Source organism: Glycine soja, chromosome 6, assembly GCF_004193775.1.
Source record: "Glycine soja cultivar W05 chromosome 6, ASM419377v2, whole genome shotgun sequence".
In the NCBI taxonomy this organism is placed as follows: Eukaryota; Viridiplantae; Streptophyta; class Magnoliopsida; order Fabales; family Fabaceae; genus Glycine; species Glycine soja.
The window spans coordinates 17,446,646-17,465,416 of record NC_041007.1 but is presented as its reverse complement, the minus strand read 5'-3'; the positions used below and the strand labels follow the sequence as shown (position 1 = coordinate 17,465,416).

General features: G+C 28.1%; 1 protein-coding gene and 1 non-coding gene across 2 annotated transcripts; both read left to right on the top strand.

The window, feature by feature from the left end:
• The first annotated feature begins 1,719 nt into the window (after positions 1–1,719).
• LOC114416557 (thioredoxin-like 1-2, chloroplastic) lies at positions 1,720–3,521 on the top strand. The gene is made up of 4 exons (XM_028381462.1): positions 1,720–2,355; positions 2,445–2,627; positions 2,753–2,917; positions 3,014–3,521. Exons 1-4 carry the CDS (start codon positions 2,131–2,133, stop codon positions 3,254–3,256), a joined length of 816 nt encoding a protein of 271 aa, XP_028237263.1. The 5' UTR covers positions 1,720–2,130; the 3' UTR covers positions 3,257–3,521.
• Positions 3,522–16,866: 13,345 nt separating this feature from the next.
• Positions 16,867–16,939, top strand: TRNAA-AGC. Its single transcript has one exon. It is a non-coding gene; the product is annotated as a tRNA-Ala (tRNA).
• The last annotated feature ends 1,832 nt before the right edge of the window (positions 16,940–18,771 follow it).

The following is an 18,771-nucleotide window of genomic DNA, read 5'->3' as shown; positions in this document are numbered from 1 at the left end:
AAATTTAAAAATTCAATATATTTATTTTTATTATTTTTCCTAAAATTTATTGTTTCAATGATCGAAAAATAATATTGTGAAATTTTTATTGATGTTGTATAAAATTTAAACATTCAATATATTTATTTTTATTATTTTCCCTTAAAGTTGTTGTTTCAATGATCGTAAAATAATATTGTAAAATTTTTATTGATGTTGTATAAAATTTAAACATTCAATATATTTATTTTTATTATTTTTCTTGAAAGTTTTTGTTTCAATGATCGTAAAATAATATTGTAAAATTTTTACTGATGTTGTATAAAATTTAAACATTCAATATATTTTTTTTTATTTTCCGTGAAAGTTGTTGTTTCAATCGCAAAATAATATTATAAATTTTTTACTGATATTGTATAAAATTTAAACATTCAATATATTTATTTTTATTATTTTTCCTGAAATTTGTTGTTTCAATGATTGTAAAATAATATTGTAAAATTTTTACTCATGTTATATAAAATTTAAACATTCAATATATTTGTTTTTATTATTTTTTCTGGAAGTTGTTTCAATGATCGTAAAATAAGGTTTAAAAAAATTAAAGGATATGTACCTACATGGTAAAAAATTTGTCCAGTAATAAGCAAGTTATAGATTTAACGGGTGAGATGTAAAGAAAACTTATGAGATACATATCTTTAATGATTGAGATTAAATCAAGTTAGAGGGTTGTGATTTAATTTTAAAAATCATAAAAAAACAAAATAGACAACAGAAAAGTCAAATCCGATTTGAGCCAACCTCTATTTCTAAAAAGCACTATTTGTCTTGCTTTTGCGATGATTGCATGTTAAACTTTGTGTCACCACATGTCTATGTCTATCGGCAAAACAAATACATTGTTAAGCATGTATTCAAACTTTAGGTTAATGTTACTGTGTATAAGATACGCTTATCCTTAAGCTGTAGTATATCTTATGCAACAAAACGGAGTAGTATTCCTTAATCTTCTATTTTTTGTTTTCGCTTTTGCATCGGTCCGAATCATTCTAGCTATCTAGCTAACTGGAGTATGATTCCCTTATGTAAAGATGTGTGCTTTGTAGCAAAAAATTCCAAGATTAGCCTAATCGGCTAATCACAAACCGTATCAAACCAAATACTAGTAACTTAACAACACTTGTAATTTTTTATCCATTTAATAGAGACGCGCATGTGACATGACGAGGGACAACTCAACCGGAAGCAGCAATGCAGGCACTGCATAAGTTCGGTGTTAATTATCCTTAATAAATGCAAATGATAACGTGGATGTGGATAATGTTTTTCTTTTCAGTAACTTTTTCACTTGGCTTAATTATAAATTTCTCTCTCAAATTATTTTATATTATTTAATTTCATCTTTAAATTTTTAAAAGATTTAATTTAATTTTAAATTCTTAAAAATAATCTATTTAATTTTCAAATTTTTAAAAAATTTAATTTCATTCTCAAATTAAATTCATTTTAAAAATTTAATAATCAAATTAAATTTTTTAGAAATTTAATAATTAAATTAATTTTTTAAAAATTTTAAAATCAAATTGAATAATTTAAGATTAAATTTATAATTAAAGTCTTTTTTTGGGTGGACGTGTATGTGGATTTATCCTTAATGTTTTCCATGAAAAGAAAATGGATAAAGTTTACAACTACCATTATTAAATATTTCAATTCTTTACCTTTTACAATGACACGGACAACAACGCAAACCCAGAAAAGACCCCACCACATTTCCATTTTTCTCTGTTATAAGTTAGGAAGCATCTCCATTGCTCTCTCTCATGAGTCTCATAAAACCATTCACAAGACAATAACACTTTTTGTCCGTTCAAGCTTGCGCTTTTTAGCTTTTATCCATTGAATAGCAATAGACCCTTTTGTTGCCCTTTTGTTTCTGAGGCCTTCAAACATTCTTGGCTTCTTTGCAAAGTTGGAATTTTCACTCTTCAACTTATTGTTTTGATCCCAAATCAGAAAAAAATAATATTGGGTTTTATTTTGATCCATAAGCTGAAAGGCTGAGGCAAGTATCATTGGAGATACCCTTTTCATCTCATGATCTGAGGTTGATAAACAAGATCCTTTTGTTCAGAGTTCAGAGTGATCATGGCATGTTCCATGAACAGTGTTTTCTGTGTTCCTGAATTAAATGAGAGCATATTTGGTTCCAAAACCAAAGGGGTTTTGTTGCCTTGTCCCTCAAAAACTGCCAATGCAAAATCATGGGGTTGTTCTGTTTTGAGCAATGCTTTCATGGGAAAATCCATTGCTCTTGGTGAGAAAGGCTCAGGATGTTGCAATTCAAAATTCTCCAGCAATGTTCCTGTTCATGTATGTTGAAGCTTTGCTTTCTGGGTATTTCACCAAAAAAAAAAGTTTTTTTCTTTCTCTTAATCTTGAACCTCTATCTTTTATTTCAGGCACAAGCAACAATTTGTGTCAGCAAGGCTTTGAAGTGGTGGAAGAAGACCCTAAAGCCTAATATGATTGAGATCCACTCGGCACAAGAACTGGTCCATTCCTTGCTCAACGCTGGTGATTCATTGGTTGTGGTTGATTTCTATTCACCTGGTTGTGGAGGCTGCAAAGCCCTTCATCCTAAGGTATGTTTGTTTTTGTTTTTTGGTGCTAGAAAAGTCATATTCTTAAATTCTTCATTTTTTTTCTAGTTTTTTTCTTTTTGTTTGTCTGTGGTTACAATATTTGACTTGGTTTCATGTGTGACCAGATCTGTCAAATAGCTGAATTGCACCCAAATGCAATCTTTCTTAAAGTCAACTACGAGGAACTGAAAACCATGTGTCACGGTTTGCGAATTCACGTGTTACCCTTCTTCAGATTCTATAGAGGTGCGGAGGGTCGAGTTTCTAGCTTCAGCTGTACCAATGCCACTGTAAGAATTTTGTTGATATAGTTTTAATTTTTTGTTTTTTTTGTCTTTTCTCAAAATTTATTTTTATTTATATGGATGTGTTATGCTATTTTACAGATCAAGAAATTTAAGGATGCTTTGACAAAGCATGGGAATGAACGGTGTAGTTTAGGTCCAGCAAAAGGTTTGGAAGAATCCGAGTTGAAAATTTTGGCTTCTATTGGTGAAATTAATTCTTCTCCGTTACTAAGTCCCAAGCAAGGGAAATTGGAAGATTTGCTTACGGAGAGCCATGATTTTGCTGGGGTTTGGAACATGGAAAATAATAGCAGGGGACTTATGCTGGATGCTATATACTAGTATTTATTTAATTTTCAAACTAGCAAGTAGGGAATTTATTTATTTATTTACTTTGTCATGTTACAGAATGAAGATCATAATGGAGTAAAGCAGCTCCATATCATTTATTTTCCTATGAGGTTTACTGATTTTTATATCTTGCTGTAAATTTATTTTTTGGAGGGGTTTGATGGGACTTGTAACATTTTTTTGGTTGGATTTGAGCCCTGCAATTTAGCAAGTGTTGCTGGATAATAATATCTTCCGTATTCAAACCCTGTCCTCAGATTATGAATTAGTTCTCTAAAATTGGTATGGCTCATTGAATCTTTATGATTGGTAGCCAGAGTTTCTTGTTCTAAAGAATTTCATTCAAATGAGAAAAGAAGACTATGTCTACTCACTGAATGAGAAGGGTACCTCAATTATTTGAAAGGCATGATTTATGTTCAGTTCTATAAAATGATGATCTAGTTTTGAAAATGAAGATGATTCCTGAATTGTGTAATCTGCATGTACATATGAATTTGGCGTCATTTAAAAGGTACCAACCAGAAATGCTTCTCTAAAAAAAATGCTTTTTTACTTTGTAATTTGTCAGGAAATTACGCTAATCAGTACATTCACTTAGGTTCACAGAATACAGGCTTACTATCCTCTGTAGTTTACATAAATTGCAGACAATATCACCGCTTAAATAAACATTCTCTTTTATTAAAAATGAAATAATGAAGAAAAATTAACACGAAGAATATGAAACAAAGATAAATATAATAATAATAAAAAGATGTATTATATTTATATAAACATAAATGGGTATATAAAATGGAAGGAAAAAAATTAAGAAGTGAATTTTTTTTCTTTTAATTTCTTAAATGAGTGAAGAGTAGGTGAAAATAAATTATGGAAGAAATTTTTTTGTACTAAACAAAAAATTAATTCTAAATAAAAATTAAGTGTTATTGTAATATACCTTTTCTTAATATATCTTTAATTTTTATGCATTGATGATTGATCTTTAACTGCTCGAGGTGCAGCAGTGTTGATCCCAAACAAAGAGACAGTATAAATAACTCAGATTTGTTAGTTCTAAATAAAATGACGAGTGTTGTTCAAGATTGTTCCATGTGCACCCATTGCTTCATTAAATGCTAATAAAACCGTGAACGAAAACTTAGCCCTATAAATTAGAGGCTTCCTTTAATTGTAATCAAAAGTTTGATTGAATTTTTCAATTATTAAAAAATTTAATTTATTTTCTCAATTTTTAAAAAATTGAATCAAATTCTTTAATTATCTGTGTACACTACGTTCACATCCTTTTCGTATGTCAATCAAACTAACATAGTTGACCAAAAGTATAAGATGATAATGTTTTTAGACAATTAGATGATTTGATTACATTTTTTAATTAGTGAGGACCTTAATTAAATTTTTAATTATAATTAAAAAATTAATTGTATAATTAAGTTTAAACTAGATTCACTAACTTTATCTGACAAAAATAAATTTAATTGTAAATTTTATCATTAAAATTGCATTATTTTGCAAATTTCTCAAGTGTTATTTTTGTAAATTTTATCACCAAACTTTCATAGTTTTGTTGATTTTCCATCCAAGTTTTTTCCCATGAATTTTACAATCAATTTTTATTATTTAGTAAATTTTATCATTCAAAAGATAAAGATATCTCCTAAAACTAAAAATTATTTATTATTAAAAAAATATAAGATAAAATTATATATTTTTCTATTTAAAGAATTTTAGATAAACAAACTCTTAATCTAACTTATATTATGACATTTGTTCTTACCTATTTAAGAAGGATCATCTTGAAAAGATTTTACCAAATTTGATAACAACAACTAACTAAACCATTTTTCATGTATTGAGAGATTAGTCTTTAATTATATATGAGATCGTATATAACTATGTTTTACAATACTTGTTATTGAAGATAATTTATTTGTAATAAAAACAAGTTATTAAATAGTTTTAATTTTAAGAAAACATAAATTCATTTTCCTAATTATCCTTTATTAATTTTTTCTAGAATTTTAGCATATCGTTAATGTTCTCTTATTTTTTTTATTGAAAAAAATTAATAGTTAAGACTAAAGTTAAAAATAATTATGTTTTTTAAAAATAAAATAACAAACATTTTAAATAAAATAATTTTTTAATAGGGGTTTTTCTTAACGTATATTTTAGGGGTGCATGGTAGAAATAAAATAATATTTATTAATTATTATTATTTATGAAATCATCTTAATTATTTAAATAATAAAGTATTAATTGTTTTATATGTTTTAAAATATTGAATACTTTGTATTGCACTTTTTTAACATTTGTCGTAAAGACATCAATAAATACATTGAAATTATAAAGGAAAAATGTGGAGTTTAATAGGTATACAGTTTTTAAACTACCAACCAATTAAAATTTTTCTATGATATAATTTTTAAGTAATTATTATAAAAGCTAATAAATTTATTATATATAATAATTTATTTATGATGGGATGAGATTATAAAAACATTTTTTTATCTAATATATTAATACTACATATACTATTCATTACAATTGCATATTTAATATTTAAATTCGAGACCAGTGATTACATTAATATAATCTCATACCAATTACTCAGTGGTTATTCACCAATAGAATGTATTTTCTTTTACTTTCATCACATTGTCAAATTTTGTGTTTTTTTTTTCTTTTACAAAATCTAGTATTGTGTTGGGATAAGTTTTTCCATAAACATTTATTTGAAGGGAAAAAAAAAGTTTATCTCAAATCTCAATAGCTAAAATTAGCTTAGGTATTTCTTTTAAATAGCTTATGCACGTTAAATTCAGTTTTTTTTAGAAAAACTAAATGATTTTAACTTTTTCAAAATAACATAATTTTAATTTATGTATAAGTTAATTTTAGTTTATAAAGAATTTTTTTTCTTCTAGAGTAATTATAGAAAATTTTATCAATTATTAGTACTATATAAATAGAGAAAGACAAAAGTGAATTACAAATGTTTTTTTGGTGTTCACTCAATGATACGTGATTTAAGAGAATATGATAATACTTCTAAAAAAATCTTTTATTTATTATTGATTACATGTTATGTATCATTAGTATTAGTTTTTTGTTTTGTAATTCTAAAATTATGATTTGAGAAAAATTTACATAAGCGAAAAATTTGAATTATGATTTTATTAAGAATCAACAAAAACAAAACCAAATATGTTATAGACCGGTATAATTAAAAAAAATTATATTTCAACTAGTTATTATTATAGACTAATTATTTTAGTAATATAATAACATATTATAAATTTACAATTAAAACTATACAAAATGTTAGGTAAAAATTAAATTTATTAAACAATGCAAAACTTAACATTTATAATCTATATATACATTCTGTAAAAAAAAAATCTATATTTACATATGAATTAATTATACTAGCTATCGTTATATTTTTTATATGAATATCATTAAAAAGATAATTAAAAGTATGTTTTAGATGCTCTATGATTACAAGTATTTTGCATAAATAAATAAAAAATATGCATATTATTTTTATTAAAAAAATAACAACATTTGCCTAGTGCAGTCAAAGTCCAAACCAAACTCCAAAATAAAAAGTTGCACGTTGAATTCCTGCGTGAGTGTACCAGTATGGCCAATAAAAATGAGATATTGAAATCTCAATTTGATAAAACATAAAAGAAACATGTGGGTCCTAAAAGCACCTCGATCGGAGCTGTTGCCGTGGCACTGACTAGGATTATGGAAGAAGGATGCCGACAGATCTCTATAAAATAATCTTTAGTTTGGTTTTTATTAGACTAAAAATCTTTCACATCAAATATAAAATAAAAATAGAATTTAGCTGAATTTAATGTAAATATAATGTTAAAATCGAATCATACTAATTTATTTTTTAATTTTATTTGATTTAATTTTGTGGTTTTCTATTTTTTAATATATTGTCATATTCTAAAATTTATCAACTAAATTTATATAATAATTATTATATTCTATTATTTTAAAATTATTTTTTTATTAACTTTTATTTAACATTGAAAATTATTGTTTTCACTTTTATTTAGAATATTTATAAAATAATATTACTAACTCTTTTTGTAATATAATAATAATTGAGAAAAAGGGTTATACATTGACCCACAATGTAAAAATTATTACATAGTCATCTAATTACAACATATCATATATAATAAATTTATTGACTTTTAAAATAATTATCTTAAAGTAATTTAAACTATTAGTGCATAAACATTAAAATCATAATAATTTGTGCATCACTTGATGTTTAATACTATATTTTAACAATATTGGTACTTCAATAAAAAAAATATTGACACATCCCTTTTTAACATATGAAAGTAAAATGTGCATCTTGATTATTTTTTATACAATAGAGAATAAAAGACAACAAAAACAAAGATTAAATCCTAATATGAGAGACACTCATTTTGCCCATCAGAAGAAGAGTGACTAATTGAGCTAGGCAACTATTCCAAGTAAGATATTAATCTTCTGGGGTGGTAATGTATTTGGCAAGCTAGTCTGCACAAGCATTTCCTTCACAAAGGTTATGCTTAAAAATAATTGTCCATTCCAAGCCTATGAGATCATATATAAGTTGAATCAAAGGATAATAATGGTGGTACTCATTGATAGCGTTCTAAAAGGGATGTAACACTAGCTTTGAGTCAGATTCACAAACAATGTGTCTGAAGCCATCTTCCCAAGCCTTTTGAAGACCATAGAAAATAACATAACTTTGTGCCGAGGTTGGTGAATACACTACAATCACTAGAGAAGTCACTGGTCCAGTTGCCAAAATAATTTTGGATAACTCCACCAAAGCCAAAGTCTCCTAGATTACCAACAAAGTTGCCATCAATGTTCAACTTCACAAAAGGTATGTTTGGGGCCTTCTAGTTGACAAGTCTAATGGTTATTGGTTGTGTCGATTGATGAAGAACCTTGACCATCTCTACATGTAAAATTAACACCTAATTGATGATGTGCCAAATTCTACAACACTTATGTTGAAAGATAAGCGGGTTCCTACTCTTCCAAAGGTTCTAACAAGTTGCTACAAAGAGGGTGCCACTAGGACTATTGATGTTTGTCACTAGCTAGTCAAAGTAATGCACATTATAGTAGAAGTTTGAATCACGACCAAGCTAGAGATTTTTCCACACCTGACAAGAGTCATGGAAATCCCAAAGTAGATGTATAATGTTCTCATTTCCTCGAGTGCACTTGTTACAAGAAGAAACAAAAGACATGTGTCTAAAGAGACGGAATTCATTAGTGGGGAGACTACCATGAAAGGTGAGCCAAAAAAAAGTGTTTGGTATTTTTCGGTAGTTTTTAACTTCCAAACCAAAGACCAGTTTCCAAATTGAGAAGTAGTCAATGGATAATTGGCAATGAGCCATTTGAAAGTGTAACATTGTGTTTTCATAATTGGTTGTTCAAGTGATTTAATTAAATTGTAAGAGTAATTAAATTTATATTTGAGTGCCTATAATTAATTAACGATTAATGTGGCAGTGCTTTGCTTATATTTGTATGTGTTTAGTAAGTTTTTGGATAGTTTGGGCATGGAGAAAGATAGGTTTGTGATGGTTAGCGAAAATGGTGTGAGTTTAGCAAATACTTAGGTGTAGGAAGGAAAAATATTTTCAGCACTATATCTCCTTAAAACCCTCATTTATGCTGAAACTCTATCTCTTAACACACTTTTCTTTACAATTCTCTCTTCTCCAAGAAACCACCATTAGAGAACTTTAAACTTTGGTATTGTGCAGAAAGAGATCTCATTTCTCCTTCCTTTAGTAGTTGTTGAGTGGCCCTAGGTGAGATAATCTCCTATTCTTCCTCTCTTTGAGTTCATTTTCGTTTTCCCTAGAGCAACCATGAACTTTCATGGAAAAGCTTGGTTTTAAGGGGTTTTGATTCTGTTTTTGGTTGGCTTTGGGGTTAAGTTGATGTTGGTACAATGTGGTTGTTGTGGGATTGAAGGAAAGTTCCTCACTTGGACCCAAAACTCACTCCTTTTTCCTTTCTTTTTCAAAGAGTCATCATCTTGGGTTTATATAGGTTAAGAGAAGCTTTATTCTTTTCTATGCTTAGGTTGTTGTGAATTGACTTCAAGGTTGTTGGAAAATGAACCATGTTGTTAAAAAATGGAATTTTAAACATTTGAGGTTTTGAGTTCTAAAATTTGGGTTGTTAATTATTTGATGAATATTGATTAAAAGTTCCTACTCGTGAAGTTTTTTTGATGTTGTTTATGTATTTGGAATTGATGCGAAAAAGTTTGAATTTGTTTTGGGATGATTTGGAAGCCATGAAAGGAAATTCTACAAAATTTTTGAAATTCTATAGAATTTGCGTCCAGTGACCATTTTTGCGTCCAACATCCAATGACCATTTTGAGTCCAGTGATAAGTTTTTGAGTCCAGTAACCATTTTTAGTCTAATGATCAATTTTGATTCTAGTAACCATTTTGAGTCCAGTGATTAATTTTGAGTCTAGAGACCATTTTGAGTTTGATGATCAATTTTGAGTCCAATGAATATTTTGAATCCATAGATTAGTTTTGAGTTCAATGACCAGTTTTGATGTGGATGTGATTAATGTTTGTTTTCCTTGCATAAATTTACTATTTTGAGATCTTAATGAATTTATGATGATATGAGATGCGATTGAGATAATGTTATTTTATCATTAGAATTAACTTTATGTTGAGATCATGAGATTCACATTTGTATGAGTTTTTAATGAGTTGTTTGCAAAAATTCAAGGTGTTGGAATGTCTTGCTATGCTTATTGAACTATATATGGGTTCATGAGTGTGATGAACATATGAATGGTGAATCTATGATGTTATAACTTCTTATGACGTTGAGATTGGTTAATGAATTTGTGATGATGTATGATATTGATTTGAATGATCATAACATACATGCATTGATGAGTGACATTGCATTTGAGTAGACACGTAAGTTGGGGGTACTAAAAAGACCCTCAACCTAGTGTTGGAGGTTGTGGTGGTGGCTAACGCCGAATGAGTCTATAAAGTTGATGGGTGGACAAATCCCTAGATAGGTTAAGGTCTTTGCAAGCTTTACCGAGGTAAGCCACTACTCACACTCATCCATTTTCGATAAAACCACACTTATTTCGCAAGGTTAATTCAAGTCTCCCCAAATGGTCAGATCATAGAGTGAGACTATGTTAAGAAATGTGCTTGGGTTAATCGCTTAAAAAGTGAAATCTTCCAGGAGTAAAGAGTCAACGTGACATAACACAATAGTTAGACATGTGTATTAATAATTGTGACTTAAGAATGATGTGTTACTTGAAGAGTTGTATTAGTACATGGCTAATGAAAAAATAGAGGATTTCTATATCTCTTTTTAACATCTTGATCTTATATTTTGCTTTATATGTTGTTTCCTTTAAAAATGAGTTTATCCTTGCATTTTATGTTGATCTGTGATGATCGTGTCATTTGATAGGGAGTAGATTATGATGTAGCCTCTGAGTAGCATATCACTTGTGGTTGATGTGGACCTGGTAGTAGACTTAGGGGGGAAATTCGCATTAAAGCCTTAGGGTTTCATGTAATGGCATTTAGGGTCGTTAAAAAAGACAGTGGCAACAATGAATAGATTGTTTCTTGATGGGCCTTAAATAATAACATCCTTCATATGATGTAGCTTTGAATTTCGTTTTTGGCCTCCAAAGGAATTAGAGTTACCAATCTCTCAAAATGCCAAACCCCATCTTTCTAAATGTCCCGAACATGCATATAAGTATCATAAGTGAAAACAAAAGGCATTAACCGACATAGGTAATCATCAACAAGTCATTTGTCATACCATAAAGTTGTCTCCCCCTTCCTAAGACAAAATTGAAATCCCAAAGCAAGACGGTTCATAGCTCTTACAATTGAGTTCCATGTGTAAGAGGCTCCCTTAGTAGTAGACGCCGAGAGACTAGTCCCTTGGCATAAATACTTGGACTCTAGCATTTGGACCCATAACTTTTGTTTGCTCATGAAGGAAGTCCCATTTATGTTTCTCAAGAAGGGTAATATTCATGTTACACACAGGACAAATATTAAGACCCCCATAAGTTTTAGGCAGAGAGATGGTATCCCTGTTCACCCAATGAGCATGATTGCCTCCCCATATGAAGTAACAAATAGTGTAGAGTTAATTTTGTTACACACTCCTTCAGGAACCATATATTTTGGATAGTATAAATGGGCATGGAGCTAAGAATGGATTGGGCCAACATAACTCTCCCCACCCTATTCAACAAATTAATTTCCATCCTACCAATTTACAATTAATTTTATCCAAGATATAACTAAAGTCATTGTTCCTTGTTCGCCCTGAGAGCATATGGAAGACAAGGTATTTCCTAATCTGTCTAGTGTGTTGGAAGTGGGAGATAGAAGCAAACTTATCAATCTTGACATTGGAAATGGAAATGTTATTAGAAGTCATAAATCTCGACTTTTAAAGATTGACTTTTAATCTTGATGTCTTGCAAAAATTATCTAGAACCTCTTTCACCAACTTGATTTGGGAAGGATTTGACCTAAGTGAAAAGTAAGTAATCTTTCGCAAAAAACAAATGAGATATAATTGGCCCATTACTATCAACTTTGACAGGTAACCAAGCTTGCTAATTAACCTTTTGTTGTGTAAGAAGTGATAATTTCTCCATACACAAAGTAAAAAGATAAAGAGACATCAGGACACCTTGACACAACCCCATTTTAAGGGCAAAAGGTTTCAACTTCTCACTATTCCATTTCAAGGACAAAATTGTTGAAGTGGTGTAGTTCATAATGAGAGCAATGATTTGAGGAGGGAAACCAAAATCCATAAGAGTGAGCTTAAGAAAATTCCAATCAACCATATCGTATGCCTTCTCAAAATCAATTTTGAACATGACATAACCTTTTTTGCCCTTCTTTTTCTTATGCAACAAATGAACAATTTCTTGAGTAATTAAGGCATTGTTAGAGGTACCTCTTTTAGGAATGAAACTACTCTAGAGGGGGCTAATGAGATTGAATTCTATTCACCAAGACCTTTGAGATAACTTTAAAGAGAACATTGTCGAGGCTTATGTGTGAAGTCTTTAAAGGAAATAGGAGCATCAATCTTTGGTATAGTCACAATAATGTTTTTTGCAAGGCCATAATTGAAAGAACTAGAAGCAAAAGCTATACCAACCATTTCCCAAACATCATTAGCCAGAACATCCAAGAAATTCTTAAAGAACACAAGTTGAAAGCCATCCACCCTAGGAGCTTTGTAATAACTCAATAAACATTGCATTCTTAACACCACCCATAGAAATAGACTAAATCAAATAATCATACATAATTTGGTCTACCTAGGAAATGTGATCAAGTTGAAATGTGATCAAGTTGTAAACTTTCAAGTTAGCAAGGTTCAATAGATTAGAAGAGATTTGGAAGAATGAAAAAGTCTCTTTTTAAGACATCATCATTCGAGTATCAAATGTCTTTTAACAATTAATTTTATCAAACACTTATAATTTAATAAATTAATTTTACTAAATATAACCCATATCTTAAACGTCTATAAAATAAAATCATGTGATAATAACAATAACTGAACATGCTAGCTTATAAATCTCAACAGAAACAAAAAGTACCTATGGACCCAACACAACCCGGGTTTCATGATTCTATATTGAAAAAGGTAAATTGTCGTATTTATAGTCAGTGATAGTGACTATGAAAAAAAAAAAAGAGGATAGGACTGAGGAGTGACTCAGCATTTGTTGGCTGTTGCGTCTACTCGAAACCGTGTGCTTGGTATTTGGTAAGTGGTAACTGCTGTCTGCTGGTACTATGGTAGGCGTTATGACAAAAATTAGGAGTGCTTTTTTATGACTTTTTTGCTATTTTTTCAAGTATAATTAAGTTTTTTTCGTTGTTGTAAAAATTGACATTTATCATCAAAATAAAATTCTAATTTTAATTCAAACTAATATGCGTTATACTATTTTTTTTTTGTCTAATCTTTCTCTCTCAAATCATTGCAAAAACTATCGCGACTGAAAACAAATCTATTCTTCCCCAGTCACCAAGTTGCCTTATCCACAACCTTCGAGAGGACAACAAAGCCAGAAATTGTAAATGAGATTCTCAGAGCAGTAATGCACATGGTCTGCATCATTTGCTTCATTGGACATGCAACTCTTTTAATATTTTATGTTGTTTGCAGTTTGTTTTTTTAGAGAGACATTATCCATCGAAGTTGAACAAGATAGAACATAAATACAAGTAAAGATTGATGCATTACAAATTTTAAAAAATATTTATTATTTTTATTTTGACAATTAGAATTTTTTAATAAAAATATCAAATATTTTCTTAATAATAACTAATATAATTATTATTTTGTTTTTATATGATTTGATTATTTATATATTTTCCTTTTAATTTTCACCATACAACACATGCCTCGAGATCTTTGTTAAATTCCTAGGCTCAGCTTCAGGGGAATTTTTCACCCAATAATTTAAATATTAAATCTTTAAAAAATAATTATTCAATAAATAATAAAATTTACAAAAATATTTACTGTTAATATTATGTATAAAATTAGATATAACATCTATTACTAGTATAAAAAATTATCAAATCATCAATTATTTTCTTATTATTTTTCAAATAAATATTATTTTTCAAATAAATATTATTTTTCCTTTAATTTTTTTCACATATATAAGAAAGTGTTGAGGGAGAAGAGGGGTAGAGCCCCCCAATCCGTCACTGCTCCGCTTATTATATTCATACCTTACAACTTAATAAACATGTATTTTTTTTTTTTTCATTATAGCTGTGATTGATCCAAGTCAAGTTGGGTGGACTAATGTGCAAAATTCTTTTCAACGTTTCCTTAATCAAATATGGGATTTAACTTAAAAAGTTAAACTCCTTAAACCAAGAATTGTTGATAACAAACATGTCTACTAATTACATACGAGCATAACTTTAATATGCATTAATATAATTTAATATTTTTTACCAAAATAAAATTTAATAAATTAAAAAGTCATAATATACCAAGTTAATAAATACTTAACAATATCATAAAATAAATAAGTTATTTTACTAATAATATAATTAAATTAAAATCTTTGATAATATGATAGATTTATTTCACCTCTATGTAACAAATTTGAGTAGAATAACTTTGACACGTAAACTTTATTTTTTACTTAATTATAAGTTTTATTTTATTTTATTATCTCCTACAATTACTACAATTACTGATTGAGCAATCTGTTATGTAATGCTTTACATATTGCTTAATCTGTAACTATGTAATTCGAAGAAAAAAAAACTTGTCAGATGATGACTTTAAATAGTATCCTTAAAATAGAATAACCTCAATGATACCTTCTAAACCTCAAAATGGAAGCTTTATGGAAGTAAAAACACAAACAATGGAGGCACAATTGAGGAAGAGCCACAACATCTATTGGAGACACAATGACTAAATGGGGTCCCAGTTAAGAAGCAAGGGGTGAAAAGGAGTCAGGTGCCAAGGAAGGAGTTGGGAGAAAGGTTACATACTATGAAGTTATAATAAATAAGGGTGTTTTGGGAATATTCAAAATTATGGGGTGCTTGAAGTAATTACCGAAGACTTCATATCCCATTTCCAAGTCTATAAAGGGCCTTGAATGACAATCCAAGTAGTATGAAAAAGGGATGAGAAGCAAGTCAAGCAACGATGAATGGGCCAATTAGCATAAACACTTGAAAATTGCTTTGGCACCCAGCATTTAACTAGGATTCGTAAGTGGCCCATAGAATTTTTTAATTTTTTTTTCAAAAATATGTTTTACGAATTAATGGTCCAGGCACAAATCAAATTTATAACTTTTGCATTATTAGCATGACACTCTAACACTAAAATAAAGTAATTAATGTTGTTATATATAACACTAAAAATATGTTTTACCAATGAATCATGAACAATCAAATTCGTAAGTGACTAATTATGTTATAAAGTAATTAATGTTGTTATATATAACGCTAAAATTTCTAATGTATATTTAATGAACATGTAAATTTACATAATAAATTTTATGACAATTAATTTTTATTTAATAATTAATTTGTTTACATATATAAATTGTAAATAAAAATCATAGGTTTAATAAAAATTTACACATGTAAAAAAAATATATTATTAACATAAATTTACTAATGTATTTTTTGATCTTATTACACTTAATTTTGAACTAATAATATATATTTTTACATATATAAAAATCTAAATACATCATTCAATTAAATAACAAATTTGTTTAATTTTCAATCACTATAATAAATATCTAAATACATCATTCAATTAATTACCAAATTTTTTTAATTATCAATTGCTGAAATAAACATCTAAATACATCATTCAACTAAATACCATATTTGTTTAAGTTTCAATCACTATAATAAACATCCAAATACATCATTCAATTAAATATCAAATTTTTTAACTATTAATTATTGTAATAAATATCTAAATACAACAAATTTGTTTAATTATCAAATTTTGTAAATAAATTAAATGTATAAAAAAATCTAAATAAATTATAATTTTAAAAAAATTTAAAACATACAGTTTGACAATCTATATGGTTCATACGGATTGACAATTTGTATGGTTTATATGGATTAACAATTTGTATGTTTTGAAAAAAAAATCCGCACCTCTTCTTTTTCGGCGACGAAAAACCACCGACCTTCACCCTATATCCATAAACAACGCATGTACACCGACGACAACAAACCCTCACAAAAGGACGCTAATGGAAACAAATTACATTAAGGAAGTGCGATTTTACGAAAAAAAAGACGTTGCAGAAATGAAAAAGTTAATCTATTATTTATAATTGAAAATACCCATAAGAATATTTTTTGATATTTTGGATAACTGTTGGGTGTATCAGCAAAAATGTTAGATATCCCAAGTAATTTTCTAAACACTTGAGTTGCAACTTTTTACAATATCTATTTTTCTTTTCTTTTGGGTTACATGAAGGTATCTATTATTCTACATCTTGTAGACAATTTTACTTAAGAAAATTATTTTGTTATAATTTTTTAAAATTATTTTCAGAAGTTATTTTTCCAACTTAATGATAAAAGACACTAAAATTATTTTCTGCAGTAGTGTAACTTTTCAAACATATTTTTTTTTTTTTATTGAAAAAAAGGATAATATAACTAGCAAAGTATCTGTGAACAGCATAAAAATAATCGACATTTTAAATATATATAATCTATGCATTATGGAAAGCGATATTAAAAGAAAGATGCTTCAACTCTATATCTTTATTTTCTTAACACAAAATGCCATATTGTTATACTTTTTATGTTACAAAACATAACTGACTCTTGAAAATCACATGATGAAAATTTCGTTGACCAACAAGAGTCATTTTTGCGTATCTTGTATTATGTTATCGTATTATGTAATAAGCAGTTAATTCTAATTACCCGAATTTATCAGTCGAAGTTGGGGATGTAGCTCAGATGGTAGAGCGCTCGCTTAGCATGCGAGAGGTACGGGGATCGATACCCCGCATCTCCATTTCCTAAATTCTTTTATTTTTCTATTCCAAAATATCAACATCCCTTGGTTGGTTATTTTCCCAAACAGCACACAAATGAATACCAATACGTGCAAATGAGAAAGCACTTACAAATGGCTCTATTTTCATCGTTGAAACTTTGCATTTTGAGCCCAACAACAAGAATGTGTGCATGTGCTGCTACGTGCACTTGCATAGACCCACCACCTTTAGCTTCCACCTCCACAGCCCAACACGTTCATCAACGTCACTGTGTTGAAGTGTTAAATGTTAATTTGTGTTTCTTTCCTTTCCTAGCTAGCTTACACCTTTTTCTATTACTCCCACATCACTAACTTACGTTCACATTTTGTTTTTGTTCACTTTTATATACACTCTTTCAACTTTCACTGTCACTATAGCATCTCTTACCTTAGGGGCAAAGTAAATAGATAAATAATACATCGTATTACTATTACACCATCTCATTCAACCATTGGAATTGATTTGGAGCTTCTTTCATGGTTTGTGCTCATCCAATTGTTTTAAAAAATTTAAATTGTTTTTGAAAATATATTAATAATTTTATATTGTATTTCTAACATGTTTCTTCACCCAAGAATTTTTTAGATTTGAAATTAGAATAAAGCACGCATATTCCATATCTTCTTTTTTTTTTATAATTAAAATTCAAATTATATTTAAAAGATGAAGGTGAGAAGGATTGGATTTCTAGACCATTTATCACGAGTTAAGTATTTCAAAAGTAAAAACTATTGGGTGAAGAAACATGAGTTATATATATATATATATATATATATGTATGTATGTATTCATAATATTAAGAATATTAAAAAAAAGCTTAACATATATGGGGTATAATGTAATAATATACCTTTTCTTGTCATAGAAAATTAATTTTCAAAGTTTTAAAGAAGACAAAGATTCTTTACAATAACACTGATATATGGTGTGTAAGGTATAGTAAAGTATTTTATCTTATTAGCATTTATTTTAATATTGAGAAATTATGTTTATACAATAACTTTATACATATACAAAAAGAACAATAAAAGTGCTAAATAATATGATAAAAAGAGATATAGAGAAAAAAATTGTATTATAGAAAATATTATAAATAAATATTGTGTATATATAATATATACAATAATTTTATACATACAAAAAGAAGAAGAAAAGTGTTAAATATATAATATATCATTTTATATTTAAAAAATGGCTATGTTATCTTTTGTCCTTTACACCTAAGAAGATTAGCGACCAAGCTATTGAAGGGAAAAAATATATGCTAACATTATTCGATATGGGTAAATTGAATAAAACATAACAAACAAGAATGGCCGTAGATACAGCAGTACCACTGAGCTCATCAGAGGAGAATAATGAAAAAGAAAGAGATAATGCTTTCAATACAAGAGTGGAAGCTAAAGTACATATAAAATATAACAAGAAAATACCACTCACATGGTAAAGGAATTGTTTTGATTATGAGTGCCGCTCTGCTTAAGGATCATACAAATATTAAACATTAAATATTACATAAAATTAAATATTTAATATTAATTGTTAACATTTTTTTTATTTACCATTTTCTTATTTAGCTTTTCTAAACAAGTTTGGAATGTGGACGCTCATTAATTTTTCAAATTATAAATTAATTAGGGATATTTTCCACATGCCACTGTAACTTTAACTCCAAGTTGATATTGTGAATTCAGCTTTCTATTGAACCAATGTGCAATAGCATATGAATGAGTTAATAACAGTATACAACAAAGAGTGTGGATCAATTAATATAAAATTATTAATTTTTTAAGTTTAATTAGATATC